General features: G+C 51.7%; 1 protein-coding gene across 1 annotated transcript in view; it reads right to left on the bottom strand.

Moving 5' to 3' along the window:
* Positions 1–10,448: 10,448 nt before the first annotated feature.
* The window catches only part of SLC29A3 (solute carrier family 29 member 3), a 35,601-nt gene continuing 27,292 nt past the window's right edge, over positions 10,449–18,757 (bottom strand). Inside the window, exons 5-6 of the mRNA XM_080937631.1 lie at positions 17,564–17,726; positions 10,449–12,146 (exon numbers count right to left, since the gene is read on the bottom strand). Of these exons, the coding sequence (XP_080793757.1) occupies positions 11,492–12,146; positions 17,564–17,726 (818 nt within the window). The 3' untranslated portion in view covers positions 10,449–11,491. The remainder of the gene's footprint in view (positions 12,147–17,563; positions 17,727–18,757) is intronic.

The following is an 18,757-nucleotide window of genomic DNA, read 5'->3' as shown; positions in this document are numbered from 1 at the left end:
TTTAACCCCACCACCCCATATGCCCATTAGCCATTGCACCCCAAGTTTACAGGAGAGGAAACTGAGTTTCCAAAAGGGAAAGAAGGCTCCAACCCCCCCCCCCCAACGCCTTCCTAGCGGATGCCTTAGGAGTCAAACAGATTACAGTAATCAGCTAATGCCTGCGTGGGGCTCGGAGATGAAAAGCCTTCATTGAGTGTGCTAAGTATGATGATTAAATGGGAAGGTGGAATTAGCCGCGCAGGGGGAGCTGGCTGCAGCCATGGGAGAGGATTAGCCACTCGCTGTGAGTTTAAGATGCAGGTGGGCAGAAGAGGGGACCAGTCCTGCTCATCTCAGAATGAGAGATTCTGGGACCTGGGAGCAGCGGTTGATCCAAGTGATGACAGGCCAGTGGCCTCGGAGAGCAGAGTGGGTCCTCAGCTCCTCATCCACTCATTAATTAATTAATTAATTAATTAATTAATTAATTAATTAATTCATTCATTCATTCGTTCATTCATTCACATCATAGCCTGGGAGTCCTGTGGACTTACTGGTTCTCAGTCACTCTGCTAGGTCCAGGGATATAGCCAAGAGCAAATACAGAAAAACAGACACTCCCAGCCTAGTGGGGAAGACAGGCATTCTAATCATAGATCACGAAAGCACTGTTCATTAAGTTTTCTGACCGTATCGCGTGCTTTCCGATTTTTAAGGACAAATCCTCGAGTCATTTCAGGGTTATGGAAAACTTGAAAGTCCAGACTTCCCAATCTCTTACGCCACCCACCCCCCCAACCCATGCCCACGGGGTGCCCACCTGTCCATGTCTGCTATCAAAGTGGCACATTTGTCACAGCTGACGATGCTCTAATGGTCCATGGTCCATGGCTGACAGCTCCGGTACTCTGGTGGTATGTGTTATGTAGGTTTGGACAAATCTATTCATATAGCATGTATGTTACCTTACACTTTATGGGCCCTTATTCTTTTTAAAGGGCATGCATAGCAAATTATTTACAGAAGGAAACATAGGCGACCTCTCTAGGGAGGGTTGAGGGTTCTAGGCACCCAACAGCGCGGTTGAAGCTGGGGCACACTTTGAGAATCACTACGCTCTCCTATTTTTCTTTTGCAAATGCTTCAATATTTCTATGCTAAAAGTTTAAAATAAAAACACACAACCTCCTGCCACACACACACACACACCCACCCTTAGCATTGGGCAAAGAACCACCCTGTTGGTGGCGGTGATCCTCTATCGGTGACGGGCACAGCAGATGGCAGTTCTTGGTTTGTCCTAGCTTGATGCCTGGCTTGGTGACCAAAGCTGGCTTATGCCTGGGACTCCAAAATATCCAATCCAATCCAGGCGGTGCAGCCCGGGAGAAGGAAGACAGACAGACAGAGGCCTGCAGTTCACCATCCCACTCACATCCTGCCCTCCAGTGCCTGGCACAGGCAGGCCATAGACACCAGCTTGCTACCATGCCATGTAGTGCTGATGGAGGATGTCACCCAGGGACCCACCAGCCATGTGGCCAGCAGACGGGAAAGAAAGAGAAGTGGAGCAGTTGGAACGTTACAAAAAGAAATGGAACAGGAGACTCGAGGGTACCAGCCATCACCTCCGTTCTGGGTTTAAGCCTCTGCCTGTAGTCACTTGGGGACAACCAGGTGCTGACTCCAAGCTCCAAGAAATAGTGAGCAGAAGAGCCATTGGAGGAGACTCCAGGTCTCGCATCTGAGTGCCAGCAGCTCTGGTGATTCTCTTAGGCCTGTGGAATTCTGGGATGTGCCTTCTCATGGAACCGCACACCGCCTTACTCTGCCTCAGAACTACTGCACAGCTGAGATGGTCCGCAAAATTTGAGGGGCACTGGCTGAATGCCGTGCCTCACGTCTGTCATCTCAGCACTTAGGAGGCTGAGGCAGGAGGATTTCTATGAATTCCAAGCTAGCCTGACCTAGAGCTAGATCCTGTCTCAACAAGCAAAGTAGCATATGACAAGTACCGAGAGCTGGTCACCAGACTCTGCCGCATCTTCAAGGACCCTGGAAAGAAAGTGAGAACCATTCAACATCCAGAGCAGAGTCTGCCTTCCCAGATGGGTGTCCAAAGAGAGTGAGAGGGTGTTGGGAAAGGATTTACGCTTGCAGTAAGATGTGGGTGATGGTACCACGGCTGAGGAAGTCTAGGAGATCTGGGTTCTATTAGGAAGGACCCAACTTGTGTGATGAAGTCACTGGCTGACATCTTCTACCCACTGACTGTCCCCCTCATCAAACTCTCCCATAGTGGAGATGTGGGTGGGCAGGGACCAAGTAGTACCACTTCAGGCTTCCTGCTACAAACAAGATCATACAAGGATGGCACCTGTGGTGGCTTTTGTCAATGTCATTCAGTCTCATGAGGCAACACAACAGAACTCCATCCTCACTCTGCGCATTAACACAGATACCCCTGAAAGGCAAAACAGCAGCCAGCTACTGACAAGGGAGATCTATGGTCCCTGCCCATGGTCGACCTTGTATGGCCTGGGAGCAGTGATGCTCAACCTGTGGTCGCAACCCCTCTAGGAGTTAAAGGATTTCCCCCCCTCTGGGGTTGTAATCAGTTATCTACATTTCAGTTCATAACAGTAGCAAAATTAGAGTTATGAAGTAGCGAGGAAATAATTTTATGGATGGCGGGTTGCTACAACATGAGGAACTGTATTAAAGGGTTGCAGCGTTGGGAAGGTCGAGAGCCTCTGAGCAAGAGGAAGAGTTTAAACTTCTAGCAATGAAAAGATTTGCAGAACAGAAACACGAGGACAAACAGAAGGCCTGGAGCCCTGGGTCCCACTTGTGTAGCTCCTCCCACCCCGACACACAGCTGCTTGTTCGCACGTTCTCTGGCTTCTCAGAATTTTGCTCAGTTATGCATCTAAAAGGGTCTCCTAGGTATATACATGGAGCCACCACAACCTACTCCACCCAACCCCAGGCCTCCCCCGTGCTTGGGAGAGCCCTGCACAGCCCACAGTGGCATAAGTGTAGAACAAGGCCTGCACAGCCCCTACAAGTTTACAACTTTGGCAAGGAATTTAGGTATCTCAGGTCCCTAGAAAATGTTTCGTAGTGGGATGGGTCGTGGGCTCCAGGCTGTCTGGTTCCTTCAGTCCTATGACCCTGTCCAGGGGACAAGATTTTAAAAAGCACTTGTCAACTTGTGCTTGTTTTATTTTCTCGTGGCTCTGATCAAATGCTTGACAAAAAAAGGGGGGTGGGAGGGGCAAGTTCAGGAAGTATTGGGATAGACTTCTGGCTTGAGGAGAAATAGTCCACCCTGGTGAGGAAGGGGTGGCAAGCTGGAGTGTGAAGTAGCTAGTCACACTGAGTCTGCAGTCAGGAAACAGGTGACTGTTGGTGCCCAGCTCTCTTTCTCCTTTTTCTCCAATCCCCAGCTTAGGGGATGGTACTGCCCACAGCTTAGGGGATGGTGCCGCCCACAGTTTGGAGATGGTGCCACCCACATTCAGAATGGGTTTCACTCCCCAAGACAGGCCCAGAGGTGTGCATCCTAGTTGAATCCGAATCCAGCAGGACTGATGGTGGATGGCCCTGCAAGCACAACACGGGTTCTGAAAGCCTTACAAACTCATCTTCAGGCTCGTGTCCTGACACGATCAGAATTTTGACACATGCAAGACTAATCATTTGAGATCCTGGGCTTCAGAGAGGTCAGTGACTCATCTAGAGTCCCCCAGTTCTAAGCCAGCCCCAATTCTCCCCCACATTTCCAGAATGGAAGTAACTGACCTTTACATGATAGGACAGAATGTGAAGAGTGACAACAACACAAAAGGAACAACTGGGACTTTTGCCACCTCTTCACAACTGCCCAGAGGCCAGTTACTCAGCAGGAAGCTGGCATCAACTGACCTGGCATGTTGGGTGGCACCTGACCTTCCCATTCCATCCCTGGGAGCTTGGTAAGCAGAAGGCTAGCTCCAGACATCTCTTTTTGCAAAGGGGACTTTTGAAGGAGCGAGGTCAGACTTCTGCATTTTTTAGTTCACGGGGCATTATTAGAAAATGCAGAAGATTCGGTTTCTGTTCCAAAGAGTGTTTGCTGAGTGGCAGTGTCTCATTTCCCTCTTTGAATCTCAGTCGTTGCAGAGAAACACTGAGCCTTACCTCAGCAGCTAATGAGCTCCCATAGAGAGCAGGTAGGAGGTGTGACCCTCTAGCTGCAGGAGGTGGCCCTGCACCCCACCTGGGTTCCAACAATGCCTGCCAGAAGTGAGATCACAGCTCAGCATCTAGACTCCCCTCAGTCCTCACCCTCCCCACCCCGCCCTCCCTTGGGCCTCAGGTGAAAGGGAACAGGTGGAGAGATGCAGGGGAGGAGGGAAGCCATGCATCAGGGCACACGGAGCAGCAAGATGTAGCACTTAAAATGCAGGGGACACCCCGAGTCCATGACTGAGCCCACAATGCACCAGCTCCTTCCAGAACCTTCCAGGTGAGCCCTCAGCCAGAACAGGAGCAGATGAAGTCTTCACTCCCTTTCCAGCCGGGGGCAAGCTCCTGACATCCCTCATCCATCTCTCCGAGCATGGTGGTCTTCCTACAGGCAGCACTGGGGACATCTGGGGACTTGTCATTCCACCTGGGCTATGAGATGGGGCCAGTGGGTGGATTAAGCCCCCTGCATCTGAGCAAGCACTTCTGAAAGTCTGGTGAGACCTGCTGTGTCAGGAACCGCCAGGACTGGTCCCTGAGGCCTTCAACCTCAGCTGCCTCTGCTGTACACAGCTGCATGCCACAGTCTCCACTTGGGCTCCTCTGAAGTGTCTGTGTTAAGGCTTGCTCTGGGTGTGACTCAGTGACGAACAGTTCCTCTGTTTCTTAGACATCAGACCAAACGGGTGACTTCAAACCAGCCATGGGAAGGTGCCACAGGGGCCCCTTTCAGATGCATCGCTTCTGCCTTGTGCCAGATACACTTCCTGAACTGTGTGGGATGTGACTGGTGCTTAGTGTTTGACCAGAAATGAAACTTCACCCTCTGGCTTCCCTATAGAGAGAGCATCCTCCTATCTCTGAGAGCAGAGAGCAGACTCGCTCTCCCATGATGTCACCTGCAGCCAAGGCTCTAGACCTGAGTCATCATCTTGTCCCCTTTGTCTTTTGTCCTTGTCTCCTTTAGAGAGCAAGTGACCCTCTAGCCGGGATGACCATCTAGCTCTGTATAGATCTGTTCAATCTTCACAAGAAGTCATGGAGGCGGGCCCACAAGGAACCAGAGCTACAGAGGCTTGTCCAAGGTCGTTGGCCAACTGGAAGGAGTCAGGTTTAAACAATCTTTTGCTCTTTTCATTGAGGTTTTCATTTTGTTTCATGGGTCTTGGTGTTTTGCCTGCATGTGTGTCTGTGTAAGGGTGTGAGAGTCCCCTAGACCGTTGTGAGCTACCATGCAGGTGTTGGGAATTGACCTGGGACCTCTGGAAGAATAGCCAGTGCTCCTAACTGCTGAGCTGTCTCTCCAGCCTCCCAGAAGTCATTCTTGAGCAGAGTCCCATCTAGCATAAGTCACTAGGGTTGGAGCCCAAGACAGAACACGGACATTACTCTCTGTTTCTGACTCCTGCGGTTTGGTCACAGCTGAGTCCTGTCTCCAAAGGAGGCAAACACCCTCTAGCTCATGACCACAGAGGTTCTGTGAATTCCTCATCCCACCCAGGCACCCCAGACTAAAAACTGGATATGTGTCTTAGAATGAGACAGGAAGAACATGTGAAGCCCAGGGCTCTAGAAGGTTCTGCCCTGGCAGCATACTTTCTCCAGCAAGGGTGTTCCTTCTAAACATTCCCTACAGTGGCACCAAATGGGGATCAAGTATTTAAATATCTGAACCAAAGGGGACACTGTCATTCAAACCACCACAGTGTTTGTTTGAGACAGGATTTCTCTGTGTAGCCTTGGCTGTCCTGGAACTCACTCTATAGATCGACAGGGCTGGCCTTGAACTCACAGCGATCTGCCTGTTTCTGCCTCCCAAGTGCTGCCCGACTCCCGAGTGTGCCACCACTGCCCAGCCAAACCACTGCATTCTCTTTCCCAGGCCTCATAGATTTCATAACCTGAAATCCTCACTGTTCAACAGCGTGCTCCCCGCTCAGCCACGAGTTTTAACCAAAGGCCTTCTGGGATATCCATCACTACCTCAATATCACACAGGGATTCTCTAGTATTCAGGCCTCTTAGAACACGGTTCCCCATGAACTCTCACCAGAATCACTTTCAAAGGTGTGCTTGTGGCAATTTAGTACTTTTCTACCATGTCCCACAAAACTCCCTTTGCCCCTTGCCCAGTTCTTGTGTATACCTGTGTATGTGTGTGTTCATGTGTCTGGGTACTGTGAGCACACAAGGACCAGAGGGCAACCTCCAGAACTTTCTCAGATGCTATCCACTCTCCCTTTTGAGGGACAGAGTCCCTCACTGGCCTGGGACTTGCACTTAGGTTAGGCTGCTTGGCCTGTGAACCCTAGGGACTGCCCATTTCTGTCTCCATGCTGGGATTACAAATGTGCCAGGGGAGGCTTGGGTGATCGAACTTGGGTCCTTCTGCTTGCAAACCAAGCACTGTGTAAACTGTGCTACATCCCAGCAACCCAGATCCCGAAATAAAAGTACACTTTTCCAGTGCCGACTCCTGTCTCTCGAGTTAAAAAAACAACAACAACCGCCACAGAAACACATCATGGGCTTAGTGGCTTCTGCACAATAGAGACACCCTACAGTTCCGGAGACCGGGAAGTCTGACACCAGGATGGCAGAGGTTTGATCCTAATGTCTCTCCACTTTACCGATGACCATCTTCATACTTAGTTCTCACCGGAAGGGATGGGAGCTCTCTTGGACTTCTTTCACAAGGCCACTGACCCCACTCACCAGGACCGGATGGTTATTGTGACATCACCTTTGAGAGCTCTGACTTCCTAATGCCATCAAATGGGGCTAGGGTTTCCATACAGGAATAGAGGCACATTCAGTCTAGAGGACCAGGGGCTAATCTGATACGTTCTGCGCACGCCTATCATCTCGCAGTGGCTGTGCAGTGGGGGTATGAGAAACAGGTGGGCCCTGTGCTGGACCGCCATCTCATGGCTAGGAAGAGAAGCTGCACATTTATACCAGTGGCCTGGACGATGGCCCAGCTCTTGTCCTAAGCTTGGACACCTGGGCTTTAGTTTGTTTGGTTTATCTCATATTTACCTGTGCTCCTGCTGGGGGGCAACCTTTCTCTAGCCTCGGCTTTAGCAACCTGAGTGAGGAGGCTTGTCTGAAGGTCAGAGTGCATAGCAACTCAGCTACTGAGTCGTCCCTTCTCATCCTGGGCTCTCCTGACTGGGGTGGGTGAGCCTGGGAGGCAGACCCAGAATTGGAAGTATCAGCACAGACAGCTTCCAGCAAGGCCGGGATCGGGGCAAGGGTGAGCACTGAACAGTGCACAGGGTATGGCCACTCCTGGGGAAGCTGCTGGCCATTCCAACAAGCTGAGTAAGCAGCAAGAAGTAGAAAAAACAAGTTTGCCAAGAGCTGAGAACATACCATTTTTGCCACCCTTGTTCAGAGTTAAGCTCAGGGCAACCATAAGTTGTGGTCACAGTCTGAGGTCAAGGTTACTTTTTTTTTTTTTAACCCACCATGTGGCTGAGGCTGGAATGGGAGTGGGAAGCTGCGTACCCACCTATGGTGCCTATAGGCAGTTACAGTGTGTGCTGTGATGTCCACTTTGTGTGGGTGGGAAGTAGGGATAGCACACTGTCACAGTCATGAGACTGACTGTTGTCCTTGTCTTTGAATCAAGATACAGGAAGGCTGGCTTGCACTCCAGTGGGAATGAGACTTCCTGACACCCACAGTGTCCCATTTCCCTCTACCCATACTCGAGTGACAGTCACAGCAGTCCATGCTATAGGGGAGGAAGGGCACATGGGAGCACGGGGACCAGGGCCTTAGCAATCCCAGATCCCTTGCCCAGTGAGAAGAGGAGGTATGTGCTCTGGGCTGGGCGCAGGATTGAAGTGGGCCCTGGTTAACAAGGGTCTAACCCAGTTTACCTCTCGGTTCAGTGGAACCAGCACCAGGCCAGGGTTCTGTGCAATATACATCCAGATGGCAGGAAATGGAAACAGGCAACGTATATCAAGAACCAAGGAGGAGAAACCAGGAATGGAGGAAGAGGCAGTTAAGCCTGGTGCTTGGGAGACTGAGGCAGAAGAATCTTGAGCCAGAAGCCAATCTGAGCTCCACAGTAGAGCCTCTCTCAACAACACAAAACCAGAGCCACTGAGAAACCTCAGACTTTGCAGGGAGCAGGAAAGGAGGCTGTGTGAGGCCCTGTGAGTCTTGGGAGGACTGGGCTTCATTTCCATCTGTGCTATTTAGTAGCTTAGTGGCTCTGGGAAAGTCAGTAAAGCTCATTGAGCCGTACTGAGCTCATCTGTGGCTCAAGGCAGGGAATCCGCATAGAAGAATCCTTCCGTCTACCGCAAGATGCTAACACGCCCCAAGACACTGTTGTCAGAAGACTCAAGACCGGGAACAGGGCAGCCAAACCCATGGGCTGCTCACAACTTGACCTGTGTCCTGCCCCTGCCAGGAACTGCACTTTTCTTCCCTGCTGCCCTCCCCCCAACTCCCAGAGAGATGGCTCTTTGGTAATATGTCCACTCAGGTGAGTCAAAAGGAGATAACCTTGTCAGCCGAGCCGCCCCTTCTCTATACCCAGGGCAGGCACAGACTCATCCCACGGTCTGGATGCTACCAAACTAAAGCTCCTACCTTCTTCCAGTCCATTCTTATGCAACTCTGGTCCCTGAGAGCCAACCCCTCCACCAGAGCACGTGAGAGCCGTCCATTTTCCCCACCCTGTGCACTTGTGTAAGCTCGAGCGTGCGCACACAATCACACACACACACCCCACAGCTGCTTCTATTTAACCAGACACAAGGCCCACCTCTAGCCTACCCAAGGCTGGGATGGGTCAACCCCCTGAACTCCCACCAGAGACCACCCACAGTGTCACACTGAGGGCGGAAGGTAAGGTTTTTTTGTTTTTGTTTTTTTCTTTTTTAACTAGGTTCAGGTTTAGAAAACCTCTCAAGGGCATGTTCTCCCATCCTTCAGCTGAGTGGGAGTGTGAATCAGGCCACGGTGGGGAGCATAAGCTGATCCTACTGGGGGGATTACACTGCCTCCCACTTAATCAGCATCTGCAGGACCCCCCCAGCACATGCTCCTCCACCAGCAGCTTTTGGCTCAGAGGGTAGTCATGTCTTGGGGATGAGCTCTCCTCTGTCTACAGGAGTCATGAGAAAGGACACTCGTGTCTGGTAAAGTTCTCGGATTCCCCTAGCCAGCCCTCCTCCCAGAACAGGCTCTCAGGAGCCCTTGTCACCTATGAAACCGGAACTTGGTATCCGTGTCACGCATGTCGATGTGAGGGGACATGATGTCCTGGGTGGGGGGGCACAGAGTCTGGAGGTCCTCTTCTGAAACTACCAGAGCTACAACTGTCGGGAAATGAACCAGAACAGCAGCCCCAGTTTCTGCTGAGCAGGTGTGTCAGCATTACACTGACATCTGGAAACTTCTCACAGAGATGACAGCTAGGCCCACTGGGCAACACCTTGGGCAGGCCACCTTCCTGCCCATCCTCAGCTCAACTGCCTCTCCTCCCTCCCTGGGAGCTGATCGTCCTTAGTAGCGTATGTTGGACAGGAGTGTGGAGGAAGAAGCCTCTGCCCCTCTCCGGAGGTCACAGCTGTCTGGACCTGCCCCTGTTTGTCCGAAGCAAGGTTACATGTGTGCAGTGTAGAAGAGCTTGCTGCTGTCTCTCTTCGGGCTAAGCCTGGAAGGGGTTCGCTTTTGCGGGTTCTTGAACGGTAGGGCGGTGAATCTCCATTGTCTCGATTGGCTTGAGAATCACCCAGGGAACACACTTGTCTGCTGGGACGTTCCCAGAGAAGTGTAACTGAGACCCGTCCCTAATGTAGGCAATGCGGCGTCATCCCATGGACTGAGGTCCTAGACGTGCGCACCACATCATCAGTCACTTCCACTGCTGTGCCTTTTCACCTGGACGGGAGGAGACTGTGTCTCCTCTTAAACTGTGAACCAGAAGAAGCCTTTCCTTCCTTAAGCTGCTTTAGCTGGGCATTTTGTTACAGCAATGAGAAAAGGTAGCATGTCCCGAAGCCGTCCCTACACCCCTCCAAATCATCCAATCTTGGCTTGCTACTTCCTGCCGAGACCTCAATGGATGGAGACGCCAACAAAGCTCACACTGAGAATCCCAGTATTTATTATGCCCTTGAATCAAGGGCCTCGACAACCTGTAAACATGACTGTTAAAAAGGCTTTCCCCTGCCCTAAATAGGCTGTAGGTAGGTCACTGGGCCATACAGTCCTCATCTGGAGACCAAGCCTACCAGGTCTAGTCCTTGACAAAGGGAGCCTTTGGGAGCCCAGGCCTCGCTCAGGGAGGAAGGCTTAGGAAGCCCGCCTTGTGGGGCTTTCCTATTGGTTAGCCTACTCCTGTGCACAGAATCCAGGAATCAGCATGTGCTTGGGCCCTGGGCCTTGAGTACCGGCCAGTGTAGAGGAGACCTCAAATCCAGGAGCCTCTTTCAGAACAGGGGCCCCGAAGATTCTGCCCCGTCTTGCTGTCAGTTGGAAAGAGTGAGGCTGGGTTCTGGCCTTGTGACAACACAAGTTAGCCGCAGGAGCGCGTATGAGCTATGAAGGTAACACGCCCCACTCTTTACAACTGTGCCCCGCCCCACCCCTTTTTTGAGATGGTGTCTCATGTAGCCCAGGTTGGCCTCAAACTCCCTGTGTAGCTGAGGATGACCCTGAACTTCTGATCCCCCTGCTTCCATCTTTCAAGAGCTAGGATTACAGGCTTTCACTCACTTGTCCAGTTTATGCTGTGCTGGGGGGCTGGGGGGGATGGGAGCTGGGACTTTATGGATCCTGAACAAGCATCCTACCAACTGAGCTGGATGCTGGCTACGACCTCATCCTGCAATCAGCTCTGGAGTGTTCGCTCCAAGTGTTTGGAATATCTCGGGGTTGTGTTGTTGTTTTTAGCTTTTTTTTTTTTTTTTTTTTTTTGAAAAAGGGATTCACTATGTAGCCAGGCTGGCCTTGAACTCACATCAGCTCTTCAGCTCCAGTCTCCTGAATGCTGGGATTACACATGTGAGCCACCATGCTGGGCTGTGTCTGGCATGTCTCCTTGCACAGAGGTGCAAGGATGTGGCTCACAAGCAGTCTGAGAGAAAGGTGGTCGGAGTGGGCTATGCTTGGCATCAAACCAAACACCAACCCTTTGCTTAACACCATGAGACCTTGGCTCACCCTGTTCATCTCCCAAGAACCCAAGCCTCACACATCTCCCGGGGGCCCAAGCCACGCTCACACAGCACCCACATCCTTGCTGCTCCTCCTAGATGAAGTGTTCAATCAGGGCTGCACAGGCTGAACCCAGCATCAAGCCCACAGACACATAGAATAACATCACCACACTGGTGGCCTCAGCCAGCTCCCGGGGCACAATCTTGGGCCCGTAGATGAGCACCAGAGTGCTGAGGTAGCCGTTACTGAGCCCCAAGAGGCAGGTGAAGAGAACGGGGTAGATGTCAGACTGGAAAAGCACCACAGACAGGTGTGAGCGCGGCTGGTAGTTACAGAGCAAGAAGAGGGGTATGAGGCAGACACGACAGAGGGCCAGTCCGGGGAGCAGCTTGCTCCTTGGACCTGGTGCCTGGACCCAGGCTGTGACCTGTCGGCCGCAGAGATCAGCGACGTTGAAAAGGAGGAAGACAGTGAGGGGCACGAAGAACTTGGAGGTCCACGGCGAGCCGTTACCCTTATGCATGGACTGGATGTTTGTGGAGATGGCGGGGAAGATGAGGGCAGTGACAAAGTAGAGGAGAACAGTGCAGAACCCGAGGCCAGCCGTCTTTTTCAGGATGGGCCCAAGGGGTGGCGTGTGTACTACTCTGGATGCAGGGGCCACGGAGGAGGTGCTGGGAGCATCCTGAGATGGGCTGTCTTCACCAGAAAACGCGTGGATTGGGGCAACTGGCCTCATGTAGTACCTGCAGAGGGACAGTGACATGGTCAGTGGGTCCCTGTGGACCTGAACTTTGGGGACACAGAAGGGAGATGGCAGTCTATATAACCACTGTGGGTAGTCAGGGCAGCCCTCAAAGACTCAACAGGCAAAGCCCAAGCCCTGGGAACCTCTTAGCTCGGGATTCCGTCGTATGATGTAGGAGAGTTTGTTAGAGATGGCCTGTGTTTATCCCTGTCTGGTCTGCCAGGCTGGACTCTAGTGCCTGGATCAAAGGTGGTGGCCCTTCCATGAGCAGAGGCGGGAAGCCCTGATCACTGAATGGTAAGTGGAGGCCCCAGCATGTTTTTGGTGTTGGAAAGGGAAGGTTTAGGTTAAAAACATTCTGGAATGTAAAATGTAAGCAGAGTGTGATGGCTCAGGTCAGCAGTCCTGGCACCTGGGAGGCTGAGGCAGGAGGATTGTGGTAAGTTTGGGAGCATCTTGAGCTTCATATCGAGACCCTGTCTCAAAACCAATTAAGATGACGTGAGGGGGGTGGGTAACAGGGATGTGCAGATGTGGCTCAGTTAGAAGGGAGCTGGCTTAGCATGCATGAGGCTCTGGGTTTGATCCCCAGCGCCACCTGGAAGGTCATCTGTAATCCTGGCACTTAGGCAAGAGTCAGAAGTTCAAAGTCATCCTGAGCGTCACAGTGAGTTAAAGCCAGCCTGAGCTACATTGTGTATCCCAGGATAGCCTGGGCTACAGAGTAGTCTCAACAAATAGTTAATGCTACCCCCCACAAAACCGTATGAAATCACACACACACACACACACACACACACACACACACACACATACACGGTGGGGGGGTAGAGGGAAGAGAGAGGGAGGGAAGGAGAGAGAGGGGGGAGAGAGAGGGAGAAATTCTGAAACAAACATAGAATCCAGCTATATAGACCTTAAGCCCTCAGCCTTAATGCCTAGATACATTTTATAAACGATACACACAACAGCCTAGGTCATGCATCCCAGTATTCATAAACACATACCTATCACATCTGGACAAACTGACTTGTGACCACCCTGTCACCCACATGGCTCTATGGTTCTCCATTCTGTCCTTGCGTCACAGTGGGCATGCACTTTAACTGCCCCCCTGCAGGGGACATGCAGGTTGCCAGGCCCTTCCATACTGCCTGTCCTAGGACAGTGTGTCATCTACATGTCTGCCCAGGCACACAAGAAAAGATCAGTGAACTCAAACACTTGCACTTTTTAAATTTTTGAGATGTCTCAGCAGGTAAAGGTGCTTGATGCCATATCTGATAACGTGAGTTGGATACCCGGATAGACTGTGAACGGAGAAAAACACCTTTTTTAGGTTATCTTCTGACTTCCATATGTACACAGTAGTGTACACACAGATAGAGGAGAGAAGAAAGAGAGGAGAGAGGGAGAGAGAGGAGAGGGAGAAAGAGAGGGAGAAAGATAAAAGAGGGAGAGAGGAGAGAGGGAAGAAGAGGGAGAGGGGGAGGAGGAAAGGGGGAGAGATAAAGAGAAACAGAAAAGAAAGGGAAGGCTGGAGAGATGGCTCAGCAGCTAAGAACCCTGCTGCCCTTCCAGAGGACCAGAGTTCAAGTCCTGGCATCTACCTAGTGCCTCACAGATGTCAGTTCTGGGGGATATGACAGCCTCACATAGACACACATACAGGCAAAACATCAATGCACATAAAAATGCTAAGGAGCTGGAGAGGTGGCTCAACAGTTAAGGGCACTGACTGTTCTTCCAGAGGTCCTGAGTTCAATTCCCAGAGATTTGAAAAGAGAGGGGTTTTATTACAAGGGCTGCCTTGGCTATTCTATTGCTATGAAGAGAAACCATGGCCACAGCAACTCTTAGAAAAGAACATGTTTAATTGGGGCTGGCTTACAGTCTCAGAGGTTCAGTTCATTTTCGTCATGGTGGGAAGCATGGCAGCATGCAGGCAGACACAGTGCTGAAGAAAGAAGCTGAGAGTTCTACATCCCAATCCACAGGCAGCAGGAAGAGAAAGCCACTGGGCCTGGCTTAAGCTTTTGAAACCTCAAAGCCCACCACACACCCCACCCCACCCCCTGCCCAGTGACACATTTCCTCCAACAAAGTCACACCTACTCAATTAAGGCCACATCCCCAATCCTTCTCAAACAGTGTCACTCCCTGTTGACTAAGCATTCAAATCTATGAGCTATGGGGGCCGTTCTTATTCAAACCACCACAGTGGCTTGCAGGCTGTGGTTTTGTGTCCATTAGTCCAACAATGGCTGTCTACCACCAGAAAGTCCAAAGATTCAGCAGTTGTTCAAGAGACTGGATGTCTCAGCTAGTCTTCAGTATATTCCAGAATCCTGTCAGAGAAGGAATAGATTTCCCAGGCAGACTGAGAGCCAGCAGGCAAAGAGCAGAAGCTTCCTTCTTCCAAGTCCCTTACATAGGCTGCCACCAGAAAGTGTGGCCCAGATTAAAGGTGCCTCTTCTCACCTCAAAAGATCTGGACTAAAAGTGGGTCTTCCTACCTGAAATGATTTCAACAAGAAGACCTCCTCACAGGTGTACCCAGCTGCTTGGGTTCCAGTGGGTTCCAGATGCAGTCAAGTGTGGGTTTGTTTAAAGGGCCGAAGTTGGAAATGTGAGGGGTTTGGTTGAAGCCCCGAAGACAGGTGACTGTCAACCGGCAGGTGCTTCCTGAACTCCAGATTGCAAATCCATTTTGCCTGGATGCACCACAATGGGGCAGATGTACAAGGCTCTAGGCAAGCCCCAAACCCCACCTCCACAGGAGAGTGACGTAGACTCTAGCCAAATCAGCCACACCCTAAGTCCCTCACCTGCACGTGTGTGTGTGCATGCACACACACACACACACACACACACACAGCATTAGATAAACAACAATAGCCAATTAGAGGCAAACATTTGGGAATCTGGTGGTTGGATCCCGGGCTGTTTAAAAAAGAACAGAACAAAAAAGAGAGACACGCGAAAATAAAGACACACATTGAAACCTTCTCCTCGGTCCTGGCTCCTTTGTGGTCCTGACTCCTTTGTCCTCCGTGAACACTTTATCCCAAAGCCTTACCTGCACTTTTCTAACAGGCAGGCAGGGGTTTATGGCCCTGGCCAGCAGGGCTGAGTCTTGGCCCTCCAGAGTTCACACGCCTGGCTGCACCCTGCTGGGATTCGTTCCCACGCCTCCCAGCCTGAACTCCTCTGGGCCAGGCAGAGCGCACCAGAAGCAGCCTTCCCTGGGACCTGCAGTGTGAGGAGCTACCTTTCCCCAGAGGAGCAGAGTGGCCCCCTCCAGACCACTAAGTACAACAGTCAAGTTGACAACCAAAAAAAAAAAAAAAAAAAAAAAAAAACCAAAATGGCCATCACACACTGGCTTACTCTGCAACTCCTTCCATTGGCAATAGCTTCCTGAAGCGCTGAGCATGTTTGCCATGCTTGCTTGTATCTAGGGAAGTTCCTAGGAGGCAAGGCCCTCAGACAAGGACGGTTAGTTGCCTCTGCAGGAATCCCTGCCCGGCACACTCTCAACCTCCAATAGCATCCTTCTTTTCATACCTTCTGCGTGGGGTACTTCGCCTTGCTGGGTAACCTTGCCTGATCCTCTCAAGTTCTCTGGGCCTTAGCTGTCTGAAAGGCAGAAGGCTTGGGCAGACCGTCCTAACATATGTTAAACAAAAGGGCTGTAATGCATGGGGGCAGCTAGTTGGCCTGCCTTTTTGTAGGCCCCAAGTTAGATTTGCCCCTCTCTGGGCCTCAGTTTCTTCTGTGTAAGATAGCAGTTTTATAGAGACAGGAAGTGTCTTAGTCAGGGTTTCCACAACACCGTGACCAGTAAGAAACTTAGGGAGGAAAGGGTTTATTCAGCTTACACTTCTACATTGCTGTTCATCACCAAAGGAAGTCAGGACAGGAACTCAAGCAGGGAAGGAACCTGGAGGCAGGAGCTGATGCAGAGGCCATGGAGGGGTGCTGCTTACTGGCTTGCTCCCCCATAGCTTGCTCAAACTGCTTTCTTATAGAACCCAGGACGACCAGCAAGAGATGGCCCCACCTACAATGGGCTGGGCCCTTCCCCATCAATCACTAATTAAGAAATGCCTTACCACTGGATCTAATGGAGGCATTTCCTTAACTGAGGATTTTTTCTTTCAGATAACTCTAGCTCATGTCCAGCTGACATAAAACTAGCCATTACAGAAGGTCCAGAAGCCCAGGCCAGAGGCCCCCAGCTCATAGCTCGGATGAACCATGGTGGGAGTTATCTGTGTGACTGGGCTCAGCAGCAGCTCCTGGGGATGCACTGGGGCCCCCCTCGTAGTGAGATATAGCCAGTACAAACACCTGAGACAAGCCCCAGCCAGGCATGAGTTTCTGCAAACGAGATTCCTCAGGTTTAATCAGCAAAGATATAGTTGCTTCATGGGCTACAGGGTCCCTAATTGGACAGCCTTTGGCCTGCCCAGGTGAACTGAGAAATAAATACCCCAGTACCACCTTGGGGAGGCAAAGCTGGGGTGTGATGAAACAAGAGCTGTGGGGACTCTCCAGGTTTCATTTCACTCTGGGACAAAGAAACAAAACAAGAGAAGACCTTGGGGCCACTCTGGGAAGAGCCCAAAGGTTAAGTCTCACAAGGAGGCCTGATTCTCCATCCTCCTCCGAGTGTTGGATTACAAGTCTCTGCCCCTGTGCCTGCTGTGTTACGCATTGGGGATGGAACCCAGGGCTTCATACATCCAAGGCCAGCACTCTACCAACTAACGTTAGTTACATCCTTGGCCTCAGCTTCAAAAGATCAACAGAAGGCACAAGAGATCTGGGTGGAGCTTGAGAGAGACTAGGGGTCCCACAGGCCGTGAGGTTTTGGAGTCCTGTCCACCCTGGCCCTGCTACCTCCTGGCTTTCCTGACTGCTCTGACCCCTGGTTTCCTACCTTGCACGTAGAAAAAGTAGCTGGTTACTATGAGCTTAAGAGAAACAGGAGAGTGAGGTATAAAAGAGATAGACAAACTCAGCTAGGATGCACTTCCTGCCAGAGCAGGGAGCAGGGGAGGGGCGGGGACAAGAGCGGAGGCGGGGACAAGGGGGCGTGTGCAGGGGCGGAGGTGGGGACGGGGTTGGGGGGGAAACAGGGGCGGGGGGGGGGGAGTGGTGCGTTCAGTGTTAGGAACCATTTCCTAACCCAGTCCCACTTCCAGTGCTAGGTCTTTCCTGACCACAAGCTTTTGGGCAATACTGGTTTAGGGGTGTGGTCGGAGCCAGCTCCTCCCCCCCAGAACAAAACTCCTTCACGGTTTCAGCCCTCTGAAGACTCAGTTCTAGGGAATGGTCAACCGATAGGGACAGGGACCTATATGATCCAATCAGATGAGCAGATGTGCAGGCAGGGCAGGGGGACCTCACCTGGCATACTCCAGTTGGGGCAGCAGTAGGTAGAGCCCCACACAGAGCCCAAGGAAGACGGCTGCTGTGAGGAAGTAGGCTAGCGCACTGTCCCGCACGTCACTGGAAGCTGCCAGGTCCACCAGCGAGGCCACGGCGCTGACTGTCCCTCCCATGGCTCCTCCTATACAAAGCAAGAGGACACCATGAGGACATCACAGCAGGCTCAGGGAGGGCACGTGGCCTCAGAATCCAACCCCCCTCACTACCACCACCACCCCACCCCAACACTGAAAACACCTTGGTGCTCACAACATATGAAGCTGGACAGGAGGTTGGGGATGAAGGGAGGGGAGTCCCTGCAGCCTGAGGTCCAGAGCTTTGGACAGTGGGTAAGTGTTTCTGTCCACCTTACTGTCTCTCCCATACCGAGGGAGCTGCCTTGGTGCGAGTAGACAAATTCTTCCAACTTCCCCCAGATACGTTCCCGGATGGGGCCGGAAGCCAGGATTTGAGGGCAGGCAAAACACAAACTAACACGGTGATCCTGGGGACTCATGCTGTGTGATCCCTGACAAGCCTCTTGACCTCTCTGGGCCTAGGCTCGCCCCTGTGTAAATGGGGGTGCCCACCCTTAGGTCTGCCAAATGGATTAAAGGGATTATTGCTTGTTAAACAGAGTCAGACGCAGACAGGAGACTAACGCCAAGTAAATCTTCAGGCTCTCAATTAGCTATTTGGCTATTCCCATCTTTCCCACATCAAAGCGGAAGCAATGGGGTAAACCCTTTGCTGGGGGAAAGTGGGTGCCCATTTCTGAGAAGCCTTAATCCCCACCTGGGCGCTCTGGAAGAAGGGGGGGTTTGCTCAGAAAGCTGCTCGGTGGCCGCCAGGAGGAAGAGATCTTAACAGCCCTGCCGCCCTGCCGACTGATCCCCTCTCCCTTCCAACTTGAATCTACAACATTATCGGCAGCCACAAAGCGGGCCTCCGGGAGCTCATCCTTCACGAGTCTGTCTATCTCATCACTTATGGAAATATATGCAAATGAGGGCTTTGGAAAGAAAAAAAAAAAAAAACACCCGCACAGAACAAATGAATTGTTCCTTAGATGCCAACATGCCAGGGATTCACAGATGGGCTCCTCTGGACTGAAAGCAAAGGGGGCTGGGGGCCGCTGGAAAACCAAGGCAGCTCAGTTCCCCAGGGTGCTTG

The sequence above is a fragment of the Micromys minutus genome (genome assembly GCF_963924665.1).
Source record: "Micromys minutus genome assembly, chromosome: 25".
In the NCBI taxonomy this organism is placed as follows: domain Eukaryota; kingdom Metazoa; phylum Chordata; class Mammalia; order Rodentia; family Muridae; genus Micromys; species Micromys minutus.
Note: the sequence above shows the minus strand (reverse complement) of the source record. Positions and strands in the feature narration are given on the sequence as shown.